The 20,776-nt window shown below is 45.6% G+C and overlaps 1 protein-coding gene across 2 annotated transcripts; it reads right to left on the bottom strand.

Annotated features, from left to right (window-relative positions):
- Window positions 1-1,620: 1,620 nt before the first annotated feature.
- chd4b (chromodomain helicase DNA binding protein 4b) lies at window positions 1,621-19,364 on the bottom strand. 2 transcript variants are annotated; one of them, XM_079275457.1, is made up of 39 exons: window positions 19,229-19,364; window positions 18,688-18,812; window positions 17,074-17,328; window positions 16,874-16,989; window positions 16,656-16,755; window positions 16,343-16,547; window positions 16,117-16,238; window positions 15,852-15,975; window positions 15,517-15,689; window positions 14,767-15,012; window positions 14,326-14,529; window positions 13,993-14,204; window positions 13,681-13,812; window positions 13,488-13,587; window positions 13,086-13,277; window positions 12,512-12,712; window positions 11,585-11,722; window positions 11,347-11,468; window positions 11,070-11,243; window positions 10,714-10,855; window positions 10,348-10,597; window positions 10,130-10,254; window positions 9,942-10,034; window positions 9,714-9,855; window positions 9,456-9,625; window positions 9,133-9,322; window positions 8,592-8,678; window positions 7,592-7,683; window positions 7,348-7,481; window positions 6,697-6,841; window positions 6,429-6,585; window positions 5,598-5,683; window positions 5,140-5,389; window positions 5,004-5,060; window positions 4,634-4,801; window positions 4,438-4,546; window positions 3,694-3,826; window positions 3,401-3,596; window positions 1,621-2,844 (listed from the first exon to the last, which is right to left on the bottom strand). In XM_079275457.1, exons 1-39 carry the CDS (start codon window positions 19,290-19,292, stop codon window positions 2,648-2,650), a joined length of 5,928 nt encoding a protein of 1,975 aa, XP_079131583.1. In that variant the 5' UTR covers window positions 19,293-19,364; the 3' UTR covers window positions 1,621-2,647. The 2 variants fall into 2 exon arrangements, with proteins under 2 accessions (XP_079131583.1, XP_079131584.1); XM_079275458.1 differs by having other exon boundaries at window positions 9,133-9,319.
- Window positions 19,365-20,776: the final 1,412 nt, after the last annotated feature.

Genomic DNA, 20,776 nt, shown 5'->3' with positions numbered 1-20,776 from the left:
GGCAGTATCACCGTGAAACTTTTAGGATTAGTCAACCATTAGAAATCATTCCACCATGGCAGCTGTCCCGGTAATATTTCTCGGTGTGTTGTGCGTTAATCCATGTGGGAAAACAGTGAAAGTGACTGTTTTTTGGCATTATAAGATTTAAACATACACAACTTTTTTTTATTATATCATTATATATAGATGTATTGCAATATAAAATACTGTGATAGAGGATTTTTGTCATATCACACACTTGTCTTAACAATGGACACAATTTATTCAATAGAATCGATGTTAAACCTGTTTCTAGAGAAAACACAGATACCAACAGACAATCATTAACAAAATAGTATTTGGTGCAGAGTTGGTACCACTAGTGTTAAGTACGAGAGCAGCACGAGTCAAATAAAGACCAAAACATAAGAAAGACTGGAGGCAAGAGTTGAAGAAGTTGAAATACACGTCACAGGAAGTTTTTAGATGAGGAAAATACGAGACACTCACCGCCAAGACATTTCAGGGACTCTTGCAGTGCGGACTCACTGGCAGTCTGGGCTCTTCTGCACCAGGAAGTGATGGTTGAATCCAGTCTCTCCTCTGTGCTGTTGTCTATGATGTACGGCTCTCCTTCCAAACACAGTAAAACTCACAGAGTCAGGTTACAGTTTAGGTTAGCGCCCCTTGTTCTTACTGTCTGTGTTCACTCTTGCCCAGCCGCCGACTCTCTCTCATGATAAGACTATCAGGCATCAGTACCAGCCCAGACAATCCTCCCGCCCTGTAATTTACTCTAATTTTAGAAATTATCCAACCATCTAGAGGAAAATGGGCTTTTTCCGGTCCCCTTCTTTCCCCTTGCTCTTCCTCTCACCACCTCCTCTATGTGCAAACGCTCTCCTGCTTTTCCACGTCTCCTGCAAACCAACATTTGCCTCCATGTAAATTCTGCCAGGTCTTTCAAGGTTTATATGCAAAGTAGGTAATGCTATTTATGTTGCTCTTTTGTTTTATTCCAACAGTTGCACTTTCCTAAACTGGCATCAGCATCAAGAGAATTAAGTTGACAAGCTAAACAGAAACAAATGCAGGAGTCAATGAATGGTGGATCATATCAGCTTCCTCCAGTTGAATGGGAGCGATAAGGACCAACGTCTCAGACTGTGATCTCCAAAACGGTTTTGGCAAAACCATTATTTAAACATCAAATGAGAGAATATCTTTTGGCAGAATGATGTTCATCTGCGAGCTCAGCTCAAGGCAGCTTGTTGAGAAACTTTCCTGTTTAATTCGTCACCTACTTTACTGTGACAGAAGTCTGCAGCCTTGCTGGCGGCTCTGTGAGGCTGTACTATGGCACAGTGGTGCTTTTATAGCCAACGGCAAAATATTAACTTGCTCACAATGACTGCTACGCTGATGTTAGGTTTTAGTTTAGCATGTTAGCATGCCATCATTTGCTAATTTTCACGGAAGACAAAATGCAGCTGCAGATGATTGGCTATAAGTTAGCTTTGCCGTTATTGTGTCGTAAAGTGTTTGAACAAATAGAGATTTTGAACCGATGATTACACAACATGAAGGCGTGGACCACTTTTCATGGCAATTCCTTCAAAAAGGACAAAAACCTTGAAAAACGGTTGACTTTTTATTGTAGTTCATAAAAACAAACGTCAATGATAGAAACAAGGTGGTTACCATAATAATATTCAATGATGTAAAACAGAACAGAACAATATACAGTAAGAAATTAAATTAATCGTTCTCAAAACCATCCCATGTACCTAAAAGCTGTGCAGCTATTGCATGCCCATATTTCGGGAGTTTCCAGGGAGCAAATCTGTGGTGCAGTTAGGAATGTCGAGGTGCTGGTTGGGGCTTGAGCACAGAGAGCTGATCCTGGATTGGGTCACCTGACGAGAGGGGTGGAGGTTTTGGATGGAGGTTAAGGACACGGGAAGAGGTAACCGAAACTGAGTGACTGATAGAAAAATGACAGTAACAGTCTCTCAGCGTCGGGGGCATTCTGCAGTAGAGGCGCACATTATTATGCCCTGTTTTATACATACATACATACACACAGGAAACACACACACACACTCTCTCTCTACACGCACACAGGTGAAGACGTTAAAGTTGAATGACTTAAAAAGAAATCACAATTTTCTAAAGGCGAAATTGGGCACGATAAAATCCCTTGACTTCTTCAATCATCCAAAAATGACTACAAAGCACCTGTATACTCTGAGCATGCTGCTTTTTCTCCCGTCTAGCTTCTTCATGTTACATACAGTTACATACACGTGTTTGACCCTGTTGTAAAGACAGAACAGGACCGGTCGGTGGAGCTGCCCACAGTCCAGTCACGACGACAGTGCTCAGGTTTTTACGGGCGTTGCATCTGAAGCCCAGTGGAGCAGAAAGACTTGTTTCCATTCGCAACCATCTTGCATCTGCAGTTCCAGTCTTCTCAAATCAAAAGTCCAGCAGCATAGCTGATGCTCCTCTGAGTCCAGAAATGGGTTGTGGGTGCAGAAGGAGGACGACTAACCTGGCTGTGCTGTACATGGCGGTTTGAGAGGGAGGACGTCTGCTACATGGCGGTGAGGTGAGGGCGACTAGCCTGAGTCAGTGAGAGGGAAATGAGCGAGGTTGTGATTGGTCAGCGCGGCACCTGCATCTGCTGCAAGGTCTGGTTCTGAGCGGTGACGTCGGGGCCCCGGCTGGCCAGCCGGCTGAGGATGTTCCTCTCGGACATTTGCAGCCGCACGGCGACGGGGGGTATCCTGGCGATGGTGGCCGGGAGACGAGTAACGTCGGCCTTCATGTCGCTCAGCAGTTCCTCGAGTTGTTTGAGAACTGTAAATACAACACGCATATGAGCTCTGAGCGCCAACACGGTAAATGAAATGGATTCTTTTGTGTCCGGTGAAATTCAAGGATTCAGAACAATCATGTTTTAGCATTAAGCTCGCAAAATGTACTAAATAAAATAGCATGGATAGGGCTTTACACAACCGTGGGAGCTAATGTGGCTAGCAGGCTAACAACAGAGGTGCAGAAAGTTGTAAATCATACAACTTCTAACACGTTGTCATTGTTCTTACACTCACTACAGCCAAACATCTCTCCTTCGATGCTGTTGGTTTTATATTTGTCGAGGAGTTATTAATCAATAAATGTTTTAAGTCATTTTTCCAGACCTCTTCTCAAAAAATGATGTAAATATTTGTGTTTACATAATATCTTCTGATGCCACCACGATGTTGGCCGACACTTAATTCTCTCTCACACACAAACTCCTCTTGTTCAGAAGCTTCTTACTGTGAAAAACCTGTCTCCTTACACTCAATAGAGTCTTGTGATTCAAGCTAAAGGAATAATATTGTGAGATGATTTACTTTGAATGTTTTACCTTTATGCAGAACTGCGTTGGCCGGTTTGTTTCCAGACATGGACTCCTTGCTGAGGTGCTGGTGGGACTCTGCGAGGCACTCCACCTCACTGAAGCGAGTGTTGAGGGCCATGGAGGGGTGGGCTGGGTCCTCAGTCATGTTTAAGTAAGCCGCCCGGCGCAACTGCTCCTCGATCACCAACGCCTGCTCCAGTAACTACACAGGGAACAAAGAAAGACAACAAGCCCAGTGAGATGTAACAGAAAACAGACGGAAGTGAAACATGTGATACGAGTGAGCGTGCTCAGTTTACCTTGAACCTGCGGGCCAGGAACTTGTTCTTGATCTCCAGGAAGTTTCCTCTGCTCATCTCCCCCTTAAAGGGCTCATTGAGGATGGCAAACCTCACGTCGTTCTGCACGTCCTGCCACCGAGCGTAGCCGTGTCTGAGAGACGCCGCGGTCAAGTGCAACAACATTACTGTCCTGTGAGAGTCATAATATTATACGGCAATTTCTTTTCTCATAGACGTTTTGAGGACAATAAATCCTTTATCATCTTGCATGGACAACTTTACACATTGGGGCATCATTAAGTGGCGCTGTTCATGTAAACCTTCAGTTAACGTCTCTTCTTTTGAGACGGTCCCTCACTGCACAACGTGGCCTGATTACTTGCTCTGGTATCCTTTGAATGGACCGATAGACCCCTAAATAATTCTGAATTCACACAAACACCTCGATCTCATAACAGAAAACCATAAAAGACAAAACTAGGGCCTCAGAATGCAGCATGCCGTTGGTGTGCTTCGTACTGGCAGCTTCAAGTTTCTGCAAATGTTTACAAAAGTACACACTTCCATGTTAGTTATGTTATGAATACTTACATAACATGTATAAGATGAGTCAGCACTAAATAATGCTCAAAAGAACATATCTTAAATTTCCACTGTGTGACGTTTCAGGTTTTCAGAAGACAGCGATCACACGATCACACACACACGCACACACACACACTGTGCGACTTTAACAATGAATTGTTCATTTGAAAAAGATACTGTATGATTCCAGCCAGCAGCCAGTAGTCATGACGACGGTGCCAAATCTCAAAGGTCTTCTTGGTGACGGTGGCCGCCCGCTCTTCGTTCTGCCACAGAGAGTGAAGCTCTGAGAAGGAGGGCAGAAAAGTTAAAAGACAAACTAAAGAGAGAACAAAGAGACAGAAAAAGTGTGTGTGTGTGTGTGTAAGTCCACCTGTGAATCCTCCGTCAGCGATGTTGAACATGAACCTCTGCTTGGTGGCTTTCTTCTTCTCTTCGCTGACGTTAACCACCGGTGCAGCTGTTGCTCCTTCTTTGGCGTTCTCTCCGTTCTGCAGTTTGCCAGACTCGTCTGTTTTTACAGCGTCCTCCTCTTTTTGCTCTGTGAGAAAACAACAGAAACACGTCAGCGAGCGCCACAGTTTAAAGCTAAATGAGTGAAATTAAGTTGTGATACCAATGTGATTGTTGAAATGTACATTTAGCTTTCCCTTTAAGATACTTTGAGGATGTCTACATCATTTAACAAACTGTATAATTTAATGTACTTGCAGTGTATGCGTGTGTTTTATTCTGTACGGTACCTTTCTTCTCCTCTGGAGGCGAACTGGTGTCCATCTTCTCATCTTTTCCTTCCTCAGCTGAAACAAGAGAAGCACGGTTAGAAAGGTAGGAAAGGGAAATAAGGAAACGAGACACGATGGAAAACAGTTGCCTCACCTTTCGACTTGTCCTCCTCTGAATCCATCTTGCTCTCCAAAGCTTCTCCCTTGACCTCAGCGGGAGTCTCCTTCTCCGAAGTCTTGTCCTTCTCCTCCTTGCTTGTATCCTCCGCCTCCTTGTCGTTGCCTTCATCGTCTCCTTTTCCTGTCTCCTTCTCTTTCTCCTCCTTAACTACAGCAGAGTCGACCACTTCTTCTTTCTTTTCGAGGACGGGGGATTTTTCAGACTCATCTGGGATTTCGATAATCTAGGGGAGAGGTAGTCAGGTTAGGTTCAGGTTACTTTTATTTGTACCCGTAGGTAGACTTGGTTTGTAAATAGAGAGAGAGGCATCCATCTCGTCAGTTTCAAATTAGACAAAAATCGGCAAATTCAAGTATAACGTTGCTGCACATAACTTATTAGACTGTACTGAAAACATAAATGCATGATGTGGATGTAAAAGCAGAATTTACTTCTGGATCATCGGTCTTTTTGGCTCCTTTGCCATCGTCGCCCTTCTTCTTCGTGTCTTCCTCGTCGTCTGGTTTAGACAAATCTTCTGCCAAGAAACACAAAACACAGGTCAACCACGGACATGCAAAGAGTGCATCTGATCCTGTTTCTGTTGTAGCGGTCACTAAAAACAAATTACATTTTCTTCAGCTTAATAGCTGAATGAGTGAAGAAGCGTGTCATGTTTCCAGTTGTTACTTGTTTTATCCAGAAGAGGGTGTCAGAAAATAAGCCGATGGTCAAGAGAACCTTGATGAAGACTAAATTATAACATATCTTTTATTGCAACACAACTTCTCGGGTCATGGCTTGGATTTAAATGTGAAGTTAGAATTCACACTAAGTTCCGGTCCGGGTAAAAGTAGTCTTGTGATACCAGACAGACAATCAGAGATCTACCGAATGTCTGGGGGCAAGAACGACGGCGCGAGCGTCTGCTAACAAACCTACGCCCCTAACATGTCCTGGACTCAGACCGGCCATTCACAGCCCTGTATCTACATGCTTAGGGGCGTACGTGGGTTGAGCGAAGCGTTTAGAGACTAGTTTGAGAGTCTCAAGTAAAAGTTGAAGTAAAGCATGTGGTGCTGAGGTTAGGGCTGAGAGGAAATGGAAATGCATGTCACCTATCAAACGATGCCCATAAGAACAATGTTACAACACACATTTAATGCAATGTTCTCATCACGATGTCAGTCGCCGAAATGAAATAACCTGTCTGCAGTGATCGTTTCTATATTGTAAATCATCAGGGACAGGGTGTGTGTGTGTGTGTGTGTGTGTGTGCGTACCTGGGACAGGAGTGTTGGGCTGTGTGTCTGCAGGCGTCCCGGTAGAAGGAGTCTTTAGATCTTCACCTGCAGCCAAAGCTGCAGCCCTCTTGTTCTCCTCCAGCTCGGCCATCCAGGGCATCGACCACTGACCGTTCACATGCTCAAACTCCTGCACCTGTTCACCAACACGTGAGTCCGTCAGCCCATCACTCAATCAGTGTTTGAATGCTTAAATTGTCAAAACGTATTTTGTACTAGTGTTTCTTTTCCAACGGGTAAACCATACCTTTTTCCTTATAAGTGACATCACACCAATGCGGGTCAGCACATGTTGCCTTGACAGACCCTCACGCGGGACGCCGTCTGCAAAGGTCTCGGCTCCGTCTGCACCCGGCTCACAAAGGTGACGCATGAACAAAGACACATAGGCCCTGAGAACATTGGTGAAGAAGACGAAGAAGAAGAAGGTGGACGGATACCACGGTGAATACATTTGGAAGTTATCAAAATCTCCACGAGATGCACATTTCACAGAAATGCACCAAGAAAACACATTGACAATTAAACAAAATTACACATGTAGCAGATTCATCACTGCTAAAAGCTTTAAGAGGCTTCGAATGCAAACAACCCAGCCAAGTAAGCTGTAACACTACGGCTGCGTATTGTTGGAAAGGTTTCCATTTTATTGCCAGTAATATTGTTTCTGTACTATGCGGACATTTTTCTATTAATCTTTAAACAGCCACACTTCTTCAAAGTGGTCTAAACATCAGTCCCACGAGAACGTTAACCCAAATAAAACAGGAAACATTTTGAATTAAATCATGAACTCACAAATCTGACCCGGCGTTTGATGCTAACTTTACAGATTAAATGAAAGTAGAGAGGTTTGATAGTCAACCATATACAAGTAGGAAAACATCATGAGACTGACTTGAACTCTTTCTCAGACTTCCCCCGGAGGTCCCTGACGAGCCACTGGTTGGTGAAAGCATCCTGGGGAGGCATCCCATAACGCATCACTGCATTTAGGAAAGCCTTCCTCTGCCGTGCATTGAAGCCCAAAACCTGACGGGTAACAAAGAGGTCCGGAAGTTTACAAATGTAAAGTCACTTTAAAAGGATTTTTTTATTGTTTTTCTTTTTGTGCTGATTTTTCAACATCTGCGGGAACTCACCTCGATGTTCCCGCCCACTCTGGCCAACAGCGGCGGCAGAGGTTTGTCCCGGTCGTTCCGCAGCCCTTTGCGGCTTGGTCTGCGGGCATTTGCTAAAGCGACAAGACACAAAGTAGTTGAGTAGATATTCCAGTCAATGACGTTTCACTGAGATCATGAAAATCGGACATTTTGAAGTATCATCGTGTGCGTTCTTAATGTCCTAAAGTTGCTCTGTGAAGATGCTCCACTTACGGCTCATCACGACTCACTGTGATCCTGCTGATGCCGTTTCTCCTCATCTCTCAGCACTTCAACAGTTAACGCTTCAGAACATTTACAACTGAGAGCATGTTGTGGTGGTATACTTCATTTAATGCAATTGAATGATTTAACAGAGCCATAATTAAAGAACACATAAATACAATCAACTGAAAACATGTACATCTTTCTGTGCTTAGATTAATGGTCAAAATAAAATAAATCAACTTGAAGAAATTGAATAAATACAAAGGAACAACTTCATCTGAAATACTGACAGTGCCTTTTTTAAACAAACGCTGTTAAGTGCCTTTTAAGACAACTTAATTAACAGTTAATGTGAACAACAAGCTCTTTAAAGTGCAGGTAGACATTTCAGCTGGCCGTTGGTTATAATTATCTTTCCCTGTTTTTCCTTCTCTTTTCTGTCTTTTCTTGCCTCTCTACGCTCAATGCAGACGATGCAGCAGCAAGTGGCGCTTTGTGAGTTGTTGTAGAGGTTGTCAATGAGGAAATTATAGCTGTCGTCTGAATCTGAATGAACATCTGTAGAGGTGGTTTGAAGGATGTTAGTGGGAGAAAGAACTGGGGCTCAAACAGGAAGGGCTACCTCCATGTCGCCAGCAAATACATCTTAATGACTGACCTCAAACAACTTAAGTGGAACATCTGTATCTTCACATAAGTAGTTAACAGTGGTGGTTTAAAAGCACACACACACACACCTCGTAGCAGCCGTGATCGAAACACTGAGCCTTACCTTCAGCCCGTTCATCAAAGTCCTCGTCGCCCTCCTCCGAGGCCACCGAGTAATCAGACTGGTTGTCCGACTGATCCTCCTGCCAGTCTAAAGGGAGCACAGACGGGAATGTTGAAGAGGGACGAAAGAGAAACAGGACCAAAAGATAAAGAACGTCTAAACTCCTCGAGGAGCCCCATTCAGTTACCGTCAACCAGCCAGGAGGCGGAGCTACTGCTGCTCAGTTTCTATAAATACATTATTTACTAAATGTCTTTTCATGAGTTTGTTGTATTTTAGTATTTAAACTATTCATAAGTCCCCTGCTGTCCTTGTAATCCAGTATTTAGTTTAATAAAATACATCTGTGTTAAGTGGACCAAAGTGAAAGACTGCAGGATCAATTTCTAAATAACACACAACCAACATGTTTCTATACCAAATCTAACACTAACATAAGACTTCATGCCATGCACTCACTCATCTCCGACCACGTTACACCAACAACACCACCAGCAGCACACACACGCAGGAAGAGAGCGAGTTATATATTGGTCAGTACCCTGTCTTATTCCTCGGTCCTCCTGGGAGCCGTCATTGTAGTTGACTGGCTTTCGAGTTCTTTTGCCTTTGCCTAAATTACGAGCGAGGTCTTCTTGCTGCTGCTCGTAGTGGTGACGCAGCAGCTTCTCCCAGTAGTCAGGATCAACACTTTCCTCCTGCTTGATCACCTCTCTTTCCACTTCCTCCTCCTCACAGAGAGAAAAAAGTAATTAATATTGATCGAAAAAGACTCAAATGCAAGTGTATTTCTATAGTGAAGACCTATAATTCAAGACATTTTTAGGAACTGGTGACATCCTCTTCCTAGCTGTCAAAAAGTACCTCCTCCTCTTCATCTTTGACCACATACTGGGCCACTTTAAAGGAGCTGAGGTATTCGTTCATGCTCTGGAGCTCAGTCTCATCTGGAACATCCCGGTTCCTGTTTAGCAAACCGTCGACTGCGTGGTCATCGTAGTGGATCACACTGCTGTCGTCCTCCTTGTTGTCTCCTGGAAGCAGGATGATTCAAACAAAAAGGGTAAGAAAGCAGAAACTACATTTACCACCAAATCTGTCAGTGGGTTAAAGTTCACTCACCCTCTCCAAGTTCATCCTTAAACAACTCTTCAGTTCCAAACTTGAGGATGTCGTCGAGCTCCTGCTTGGACATGGAGCCCGTCTTGGAGCCGAGACCGGGTCGCACCACCAGGTGAGTGAGCATCATCTTCTTCTTTGCCACCTGGTGGAGGACAAACAAGTGGTGAGCAGGTGTTAACAGAACCCCGACGACGCAATTTTGATCCAGTTGTGTTCCTTTTCACAGACCTGCGTGATCCTCTCCTCCACAGAGGCTTTGGTAACGAAGCGATAAATCATCACTTTCCTGTTCTGGCCAATACGGTGAGCTCTGCTGAACGCCTACGAAGCACATGAAGCAAAGAGCTTGATCACCTATCATCCGAACAAACAAACATCCTGACGTGGCTGTGAGGTTACAATCGGGGTTTGCATACCTGGATGTCATTGTGGGGGTTCCAGTCAGAGTCGTAGATGACGACGGTGTCGGCAGAAGCCAGATTGATGCCCAAACCACCAGCTCGGGTAGAGAGGAGGAACGCAAACTGGGGAGCACCGGGAGCTGTTGGAAGGAACGACAGAAAAAGAAAGAAGGTTAGAACACTGATAGCAGACCAGAGCAGCTGTTTTTAGGTAATACAAATGGTGCATGCACCATTATAGCGGTCGATGGCCTCCTGTCTCAAGCTGCCGGTGACTCCTCCATCGATTCTCTCATATTTGTATCCCTCGTTCTCCAGGAAGTCCTCCAGCAGGTCCAGCATTTTAGTCATCTGGGAGAAGACCAAAACCCTGTGGCCTCCGTTTTTCAGCTTCCTCATCATCTTCTGGAGCAGCGTCAGTTTTCCTGAAGACTTGGTCAGAGCATTGCCCTCATACATGCCATTTGGAAGTTTCGGTGCCTCCTAGGGTCAGAGAAATACATTTCAATAAACTGAGAGCAGTAAACATGTTCCAATACTTAAGACATGGATCACCCCCAAAAGAAACCGTTTGTTCCTAGACAACTTGAACGTCGTACCATGGCAGCTGTAGGAAAGAGGTAGGGGTGATTGCAGCACTTCTTCAGGTCCATCACCACGTTGAGCAGAGACACTTGGTTTCCTCCTCCACGAGTGTTCAGGGCATCAAAGTTACGCGTTAGGATGAACTTGTAGTATTTCCTTTTTTTTTTTTTACAACAAAGACAAAAGGTTGACAAAGATAATGAGAAAACAGAATTCAGAGATTAGACAAAGGAAAATATATTATTCACACGAACTAGAAAGTAGTGATGATAGAAAAATGCCAATCAATATTCTTCAACATGCAGACTGGTTTAATTTGAATGGGTGTATACTGTTAAAGTATAACGCTACAGATCTTTCTAGAACGTACTTCTGCATGGGGCTCAGCTCCACTCGAACAATGAGCTCAGTTTTTGAAGGCATGTCTTTGAAAACATCGGCCTTCAGCCTCCTGAGCATGTGTGGTCCCAGCATGTCATGGAGCTTCTTGATCTGGTCCTCTTTGGCAATGTCTGCAAACTCCTCCAGGAACCCTTCCAGGTTGCTGCAGAGAGAGAAAGAGAATAAAAATACATTAATATGGGATGGGGGGGGGGGGGGGGGGTGTCCTCCTCGTGTCTGCTGTGGCCACATGTGAGGCTACTTACTTGAATCTCACTGGCGTCAGAAAGTTCAGCAAGTGGAAGAGCTCCTCCAGGTTGTTCTGGAGAGGAGTGCCAGTAAGCAGCAGCTTGTGTTGTAGCGGATAGTTGTTCAAAATCCGGAAGAACTAACAAGAGGCAGGGAGAAAGAAAAACTATTATATATTAAGCATTGAGCAAACAATAAATAATCAGAATTACATCTTAAACGCAGGATAAATACTTTAAGTACTCGCTCTATTACCTTGGACTGGTTGTTTTTGAGCCTGTGAGCCTCGTCCACCACCAGACAGGCCCATTCAATGGAGCCCAGCACAGCCTGGTCAATGGTGATCAACTCATAGGATGTCAGCAGGACGTGGAACTTGACCGTTGAATCTTTCTGTAAAGCACAGATTTTTTTTCTCCAGTTTTTTGCAAAGGGTGCGCCGCATATTTACACTCTGCTACAACCGCTAGCAGCACCAAGAGGCGCCGGCAGTCTATTCTGCGCTGAACGTTTTGGTTGTATTCATGGTCGCAGAGAGTTGAAACATGTTCAACTGTGGGTGAAACACTGTCATTTTATACGCAGCCGTCCAATCACAATGTAAGCTACAAGTGGAGTGGCGGAGAAATGAATGTGCCTGCGCTCTCTCCCTCCGTACTTCTGCCTTCACTTCAACCGGAACAAGTACTTTACTTTGTGCCGACATGTTTACTTCTGCAGATAATCTGTGTCAAAGCAACCAGACACAACCAAAGCGGCACAGCTGAAAAAATCGCTGCGCCTGTTTGGCCTTCTGTGTTCTGCATTAACAATGAAGTGGGCAATTTAATTCGTTTTTAAATCATTTGTCTTTGTAAAAAAGCGACCCAATATAACTAATAGTAGCCTAACAAACCCCCCGAAAAAGGCAATAAAACTGCTTATTGCGCTGTTGAGCCATAATTACCACAAGGGAAATTCCTTCACCGCGATCAGCCCCACAAGCTAAAACTGTGGCACACATTTGTATAATTTGGCAGCATTTTTTGTAATGTAAATTCCTAGCAGTGTACCTTTTGATACTATAATCGCACATCAAGTGCTAGCATGCAGGGCACCAATTCAGACCGGCTACACTACTTCATCAATATTTCAGATCAAAGATATCTAATATTTTCATCACGTTTCTACTTTCTTCCGTACCTTCATCTTGGATGCTTTTTTCCCGCCTCGGATGGCGTTTCCCTCGAAGGAGAACTCGTTCTCCCGGATGACCGCCCTGCTGTCTTTGTCCCCTACGTAGGTCACCACGTACATGTCAGGGGCCCACATCTCAAACTCTCTCTCCCAGTTGATGATGGTGGACAGGGGAGCACTAACCAGGAAGGGACCTTTGGAGTGACCCTGTACCAGGAAGACAAGGTCAACGTTTACATGTGAAGAATAGACTCATTATTAAATGGCTGAATTAATAAAGCGCTTTACAGTTTGCGTCTCATTTACGCACACTGAACACGGCCACAGTTTATCCGCTAAACAACAAGATATGTGAACAACTATATTTGTCTTGCCCTGCCTTTAGGATAGAGTTCCTTACTTAGAGCTTACCCCCTTTAATGGACAGAGTTACTGTGTGTCACGTGTCTGAAACCCCTCCCACTAACATTGATTGACAGGGGAGGGTAGACTGGACGCAGCCAGTTCAGACGCTGGAAATAGCATCAGAACAGGAAGACACAAAAAGTGCTTGCAATACAATGATATACACAGTTCTCACCTCCTTGTACAATGAGTAGAGGAAGACAGCAGTCTGTACGGTCTTTCCTAAACCCATCTCATCGGCCAGGATCGTGTCTGTGGCCTGAGCCCAAGAAAACCTCAGCCAGTTGAGCCCCTCCAGCTGGTAGGGGTGCAGGGTGCCTCCGGTGCTGTCCAGGTAGTCAGGCTGCCGATCAAACTTGATGGTGGGCTGGAAGGAACAAATAATAAATATCAAATCCACATCTGTCCTGATTCAAGCTAATTTTCTTCTGCCGAGGGAATACCCTCGACAGTGACGCTTCATTTTATGATTAATAATTCATTAGTCGAATGAAAAGATTCCATATGGCAGGATCAGTTTCACAATAACCAACGCTGTGTTTGGAGTTTCTTTGCTTCACGGTTTCATAATACTTACATCTATAACTGGATTAACCGGTGGACGCTCTGCCTTCTTGATTTTGACCGTCTTCTTCAGCTTCTTAACAGGTCTGCCCTCATCACCCATCATCAACTCTCTTAAAGGAGAATCACAGAGGTTACAAAAAACATATTTTCAACTGCATTCGCGTCGAGAAGAATCATCCAACATGTTGTAAGCCTCTGTATACCTGTGGTTCCAGTATGTCTGTTTGTAGGTGTCGAACTCTGGGATGTCCATGTCTTCGCTCTCCCAGGTTGCCTGGTCATAGGCCAGATCTCTCCATTTGATCAAGTAATGATTGACGTTCTTTTTATCAACACTGACGTGAAAAGAGGAAACACACAAGAAAGATGGAGTTATGATAAAGTACTATTACTGTTTGCTCTCCAGGTGTGTATGACTGAAACTCTGTCTGATGGCTCCACACCGTCCACTACATTCACTGTACTTCTTTTTATAGGTGAAATCTGTATTTCATGAGATTATTTAGGTGTCTTACGTGTGGTTGAGGATACGGTAGATCATCAGCCACTCCATCTTGACTCCATAGCGGTAAAACTCCTCCTCCATGTGGATAAAGAGAGGATCCTTGTTCTTCCTCTTGGTGCTTTTGTTTACATCACCCTCACCTCCAAAATCCACAGGCGGCGGTTCGTCCATGTCGGTCTTCCTCTGGTAGTTGCGGAACATCACCTGGCAGTTCAGCTCCAACTGGACGACAGGGAGGCAGAGAAAGGGGAGCGTTGGGTTTGCGTTCGTCTCGTCTTGTGCGTGCGGAGAAAAATACACATTGTCAACTACAAGTGGATACAGTTTTCAGAGAGTGTGCTACCTGTAGCTCCAGCACCCAGGAGCAGTGCCAGTAAGACATGTTGCACCATTTGACAAAGAACTCCCTCTCCCTGCGGCCTGCCAGCGGCGGGGGATCAGAAGCATTGGCAGGGAGATCAGCAGGACGAGGGACGGGCGTGGCGGCCGGCGGATCCCCCCACTTCCATGTTATTACCTTCTGGACTTTGCCCTTCATGTGTGGACACTGTTAGGGAGTAGGAAAGGGGGGGGGGGAAATCATTTATGATGCTCGTCAATGAACAGAAGCACTGATCAGAAATTCTGGTTTTGAAAAATAACAGGAGTGATATCAGCAAAATGAAAGCTGCTTTGGTTGAACTAAAATACTGTAGGCGGGCACAAGATGGAATCTACATCCGCATACACTCCTACGTGGGCGCACACGCACACTGACTCGCACGCGCCAGTGCACGGTGCTCACCTTGCAGCGGGGGCAGATCCATTCTCCATTGGGAATTTCAGGGAGAGGAGGGTTGAGGCAGTGGATGTGGTAGGAGGAGGGGCAGGTGTCACAGCAAAGCAGCTCCCCTCCGTCCTTGCACACCCGGCAGAATTCGATGTGATGGTCGTCTTCCTCCTCCACCCCTTCGTCCCTCCGGTCTTCTTCATCCTCCCCTTCGGCCTCAGAGAGCTCATCCCTGGCCTCCCACTGGATCCCCTCCTTCTCCTGGTGGCAGAATTGCAGACAGAGGGAGGTTGTGTGAGGGGGGACGGGGGGGGGGCAGACAGGCAGGGAAGGTATGCGGAACGGAGTGAAAGGAAACAAGGGAGGGGTGTGGGGTGATTTTCAAGAGCGCCGGGGGTGGGGTGGTGTATGTGCATTGCCCGCGTGAGGAGCCACAGTGGAGGGGGGAGGGACAAGAAGAGGAAATGGGGGATGGGGGGGGGTGAGACATGTGGTGGGAAATAGGAGGATAGATGGGAACATGAGGAAGAGGGTTGGGGAGGGGGAGGGGGGGGCAGCAGAGGACAAAGAAAAATGGAGAACACAAAAAGATATTTAAAAAAAACATTTTAAAAGTCCATTTCCCAACCCCCCCCCCTCCTGTCACTGCAACTTAATGCAACAGTAAGACACTTCCACACAACAATACCTGACAGACAGGTGGCATTGTTTTACTCCAGGAATCGGGCCCAATCTTTTCTAACATAGAACCCAGTGGATACTCACACAGTGTGGGCAGCTCCACTTGCCCTCGGGGGCCTTTTCCATGTCAGGGTCCAGACAGACCATGTGATAAGCTCGTGGACAGGTGTCACACAGAATGATCTCTCCTCCCTGCTGGCACACCTCACAGTAGTCCTGGTGGTCTGTCTCGTAGCCGTCGCCATCCTCCGTTTCCACTGAGAGAGGACACCAACAGAACATTTGATACCTGGACATATTCGGTGTAATGGCCTTCAAAACCTCCTCCATTTGTCTGCTGACTGTTCTGGAATCTGTCCAGCACCGATGCACAGGTAATAGAACCAACTTCTCAATTAAGGAATATTTTCATTGCCAACCTTTCTTCTTTTTCTTCGCACTCTTGGGTTTCTTCTTGGGGCGGTTGCTGCGGTTGGAGCCGTCTGACACAGAGAAACTCCCGTCGTCAAAGTCACTGTCGACATCGGGTTCATCTTCATCACTCTGACGGAGAAACGGCGAGGGAGAGGAGATCAGGACAGAGAGAAATACCGTGTTACATCAAAGCACATTATCAATCGTCTGATAATAACGACTGTCTACTTCTCAAATACAAAGACCGGGTGGACAGAGAGAGTATCTTACCGAAGAGCGCTTCCTCTTGCTGTTGAGGCCGCCTAGTTTGATCTTGAGTGGAGCCACCTTCTTAGGTTTGGGCTTCAGCGGAGGCTTAGACGCGGCCTTAGACTTCTTGCGAGCATTGGGACCTGAGAAGACACAGAGATGAAGTTTAATCAGGAGGTTCATAACCAACAAACCACCTTCATCGTCACATTTGATCATACCGTTATCTTAACAATGTGTACTTCACCTTTCCCCTCTTTGGTTTTGGCCTTGCGGAGTGGAGGTGCCGGGGCTGCTGGGGGTGCAGCGGGTGTCGGAGCTGCGACAGGAGCGGGAGCGGGTGAAGCGGCGGCACTGGTCTCTGGTCCTCCATCTGTCCCTGGCACCACCATGTTCTCCACAGCCGCAGCCACGTTGGCGGCTGCCAGGGCCGCATTGGCAGTGGCGGAACCCTACATGAGAGGACACGGCACAGAGTGAGAAACGCTGCTCTCTGCTGTCAAACAGACGAGGGGGAAAAGCAACATGGTGACCTGCAAACTTGTTCGGGATTTCAATACCTTAAGAGGGTTGTTGGTGCTGAATTCTCTCCACTTAGCCATCATTAGCGTCATCATCTTGGACACAGCAATTTTGGGGTTCTTAGCTGCAATTAAAGGCCTAAGGACATAAAATGTACAAGGTGTACAGTGATTATTTATATTTCCATACCTACCTACATAGCTCCTTCAATAGCGAGGAAGAGGCAATAATACTGATGTGAAAGGAGTCTCCTCACCTGACGAACTGGCTGAAGGCCTTGTAGTTGGTGAGGGAGCTGTAGTCTTCCTGAGTAAAGACGTGGTCAATGTCTTTCATGCCCCAGGCCTCCAGCAGCTGGGTGGAGCTTTTAGGCTGAGGGGAGGTTAATTTGTCACGTTAACCCCGATGGAATTCATTAATTAGCCACTCAGCAGCAGCGTCTGAATGAATCTTTACCTGGCAATCGTCGTCGTCGTCGTCATCGTCTTCTGGTTCCGGATCTTTACGCTTGCTCTTCGAGCTGGATGAGGCTCCCTTCGCTGCTGCCGCGCCTCCTTTCTTCTTATCTTTGTCGTTGCTGGAACGTTTCTTCTTCTTCTTCCCAGGGGCATAATCACTGCCTTCACTCGCCGACCGCACACCTCCCTCTTCTGCATCTCTTTCTGCTGCTTCTACTCCAAGCAGGTGCTCCGGGGAGCTGACTGGCAACTCCTGCAAAACAAAGAGACACTCTGCAAATCACACAAAGACACTGGTGTTTTTTTTTTTAAATATATATATATATATATATATATACACACATATACACACACACACACACACACACATTTCTACATTTCAAAATGAAAGTTTCATAATTTTTATTTGATTTCTAGTAATAAATATACCACTCTATTGGGATGTCGAGGTCTGCATGTTAAGTCACGCAGGTCTGCTGTCATCCATGTGGCGACACTTTGCCGTCAGTGACTTATTAGAGAAGCTGGAACCGGAGAGGTTTAGTCTCATAACATTGAATTGATTGTAAAATAGTTGAGGATTCATTTTCTGTTGATCGACTAATTGGCAAATTATTAAAACCCTTCAGGAAATCAATCATATCGTTGTAATCTGAATATCTGGATTTTCGTACTATCAGACAAAACAAGCAGTTTAAATGTTTTATATTTGGGCTCTGCTACATTATATTAGGTAGTATTCATCACTAGTTAAAAAGGTATTATAGAATCAAACCCATTAATTGAGAAAATGATCTGCAGACTCATAAATAGCACTAATGGTTAGTTGCAGCCCAGATTTTAAGGAAATGCTTATCTCCCTTATTTTAGTCACAACCCAGACGTCTCCAGGCTAAAGTCCAGTCAAAGGAAAATAAGATGGAGGAAATAAGACAAACCCAGAAACGGGAGACTTCTTTTGAGAATTTAAAAAACTATATAACAAATACCCAGTTTGAAATATTGTAAATATATATAAATATTGCAATACTTTCTTCAATGGGTTATAGACTCAATCACCAGTGTGTTGCCTCCTTCGTCGACAGATCGTGACATTTATTGAAATGAATATCTTTGAAATTGCCACGTTAAGATGATTGCCATATTATTTACCGAAAGAATTGTTTTGTTGCCGCCATTTAAATTTACTCCTGATGCAACAAAAAAAGCACTTGTTTTTGCAATGTTAACCCAGTGTTGCATCATGACAACAAATGATCTTTGACTCCTTGAATTATTGACATCATGCATGCACAGAAATTATGATTAATGCATCCTTTACGCAGCTGTTTTGCTTCACTTTCTGCTGTGAATAAATAAATGAAAAATGAGTGAATTAGCTAACTATTTAGCTACAAAGAAAATTCACTTTTTGTCCATGTAGATCTGAGGAGGTCCTGATCTGGAGTCGAATGACTCACAGGGGTCCCTTGTTGATAGTTTTAGTGTGTGACCCCACGTTGTAGATCGACATGTTTGTTTACCAGGTCAAATATGACAAAGAAACCACATACGATGGGGGTTCCCCGAGTCAACAAGTTGACAATGCACACGGAAAGTTTGTCAAACTAACCTCTCTGATGGGTCTCTGCCTCTTGCTGCTCCTGCTCTCTCGGCTGCTCTTCTTGGCTTTCTTCTTCTTCTTCGTCTTGGGTGCCTCCTCTACGTCAGACACAGCATCCGCGAGCTCGTCCTCACCTGCGGGTGACACATGCTGTCCGTTAAAAGCGAGAAGAAGAAAAAAGACACGCGGAATGGTAGCTCTGCTGCAGACCCGGAGGGAGAGAGGAGCACAGACACGCGCACTGGCACGAACATGGCGAGTGTCAGTGCGCGCACGTACACACCCTGAATGCCACAACAGAACAGGTTGAAACTTGTCCGTTCTCCGGCTCTGAAACTTTGACAGTTCACGCCCGCACTCGAGAAGACACACGGCAGATTTACGGGATACGCGGGGTTAAGAAATAAAAACACATGAACACTTCCTCTGGAAGTTAGCTAACTAGTCGATAATGGCGAGTGACGGACAGGCTAGCTTAAGCTAACATTAGCTTCCGCGAGCTCAGGAGAGATGGACCTTCTTCAGAGGAATACAAAAAAAACGAGCATACCGTGAAGAAGTGAGGGTTCGTCCGCGGCTCCAAAGTCTTCCCTCTCATCCTCGCTGCCAGACATTTCCGCAGCGTTTCAATTTGTACGTCTTGCTGGTCGAATTAATCCCTCCTAAACCTTGCTCCTCGGTCCGCGAGGGAGGAGGGAAAAATGACGTGGGACTGTTGGAGAATGGACCGGGGGGGTGGGTGCTGGAAAATAAATAAATAAATAAATGGCATTGGTCGGTAGCTAACGTAATCCTTCCTCAGTGTCCTAATATTTACACAGCATCTGATCTAATATTAACCACCTGCGTGCTCAAAATAAGTTGGACAACTGGATTATCTATGCTTTGACATTTATCTGTTGTTGATTTGCAGGTATTAGTCCACACAGGAGTGAATGAACTTAAGTGTGGCATTCACCATGATTTAAAGTGTGTGCTTCAAATCTCGCATTGGCGAGTTCAAACAATACATTGAAGAAAAGTTTAAGCTTTGAAAGCCTACATTCACACGTTATAAACTTACTGTAGTGTGTGTGAGCTTAGTCCCGGGTCGAGGTGTGTGCTCTCTCTCTCGGTGCAAGAATGAACACAAGTCAGGCTGTTTGTGCGGCAGTTGTTGTCATTTAGCGCTCATTCGTTAAACCCGGCTGAATCAATGATCAGCGGAATAAAATAAAAACAGATCCGTCAATGACCCAGAACACGTTGCTCCGTCCCCCAACCTCACAGGCAGAGCTTAGCTAACATCCTCACAAACACACAAAGGGGCAGACATCCCATAATAATCCTCCCCCCCCTCCTCCTCCTCCCACACTCGCACAGGACTCTGCATAGTTACCTCGCAACGGACAGACCATAATACTCAGCCTGCCCCCACCCCCCTCCACCACGCGCTCGCACGCGCGCACGCACACTACCACTGCTGCTAGACATGCGTGCACCGGGCTCCCTGCATGCACACTCCTTCCCCTTTCCACTAGTAGTCCCAGCCCCCTTAGCAACCTCGTTGTCATGGTGACATTTCCCCCCCCCTACAGACCATAATACTCCAGCAGTACCAGCAATACATCCCATAATATACAACTGCTAAAAAGACAAGAAAGAAGAAGAAAAAAACAAAACACCAGTCACATGGTCTCCAGGGGGAACTCAAGTCCACTGTGACAGACCATAATACTCACTTCATGTGGGAGTGAGCATACCAAGGAGTCAGAGCCCTCACTTGTTGTTCAGGTGATCCAAACACAGGTAGACCGCATGCCTGCAGTGCTGTGTGCAGGTCGAGCAGGGCTGCTGAACCTCCTGGGGTAACAGAACTGGATGTGTGTCAAATACTATAATGGTGCCAACTCTGCTGCTCAGCAGGCCGAGGCCTCCTGTCACAGCGCAGTCGCTGCTACGCTGCACCACATCTGTTTCAGTGACCAAAAAAGAAGGTGATCTCACTGTCAATGTATGGAAAAGTACTTCAAGGGCAACATAGGCCAACAGGTGTGCAAGTCCACAAGGGGGACGGACATCATGCCTGTATGCCATCATGTCTGCTGTGGTGGGATGC

Source organism: Melanostigma gelatinosum (assembly GCF_949748355.1).
Source record: "Melanostigma gelatinosum genome assembly, chromosome: 9".
NCBI lineage: Eukaryota > Metazoa > Chordata > Actinopteri > Perciformes > Zoarcidae > Melanostigma > Melanostigma gelatinosum.
The sequence above is the reverse complement of the archived record's forward strand: the minus strand, read 5'-3'. Positions and strand labels throughout refer to the sequence as shown.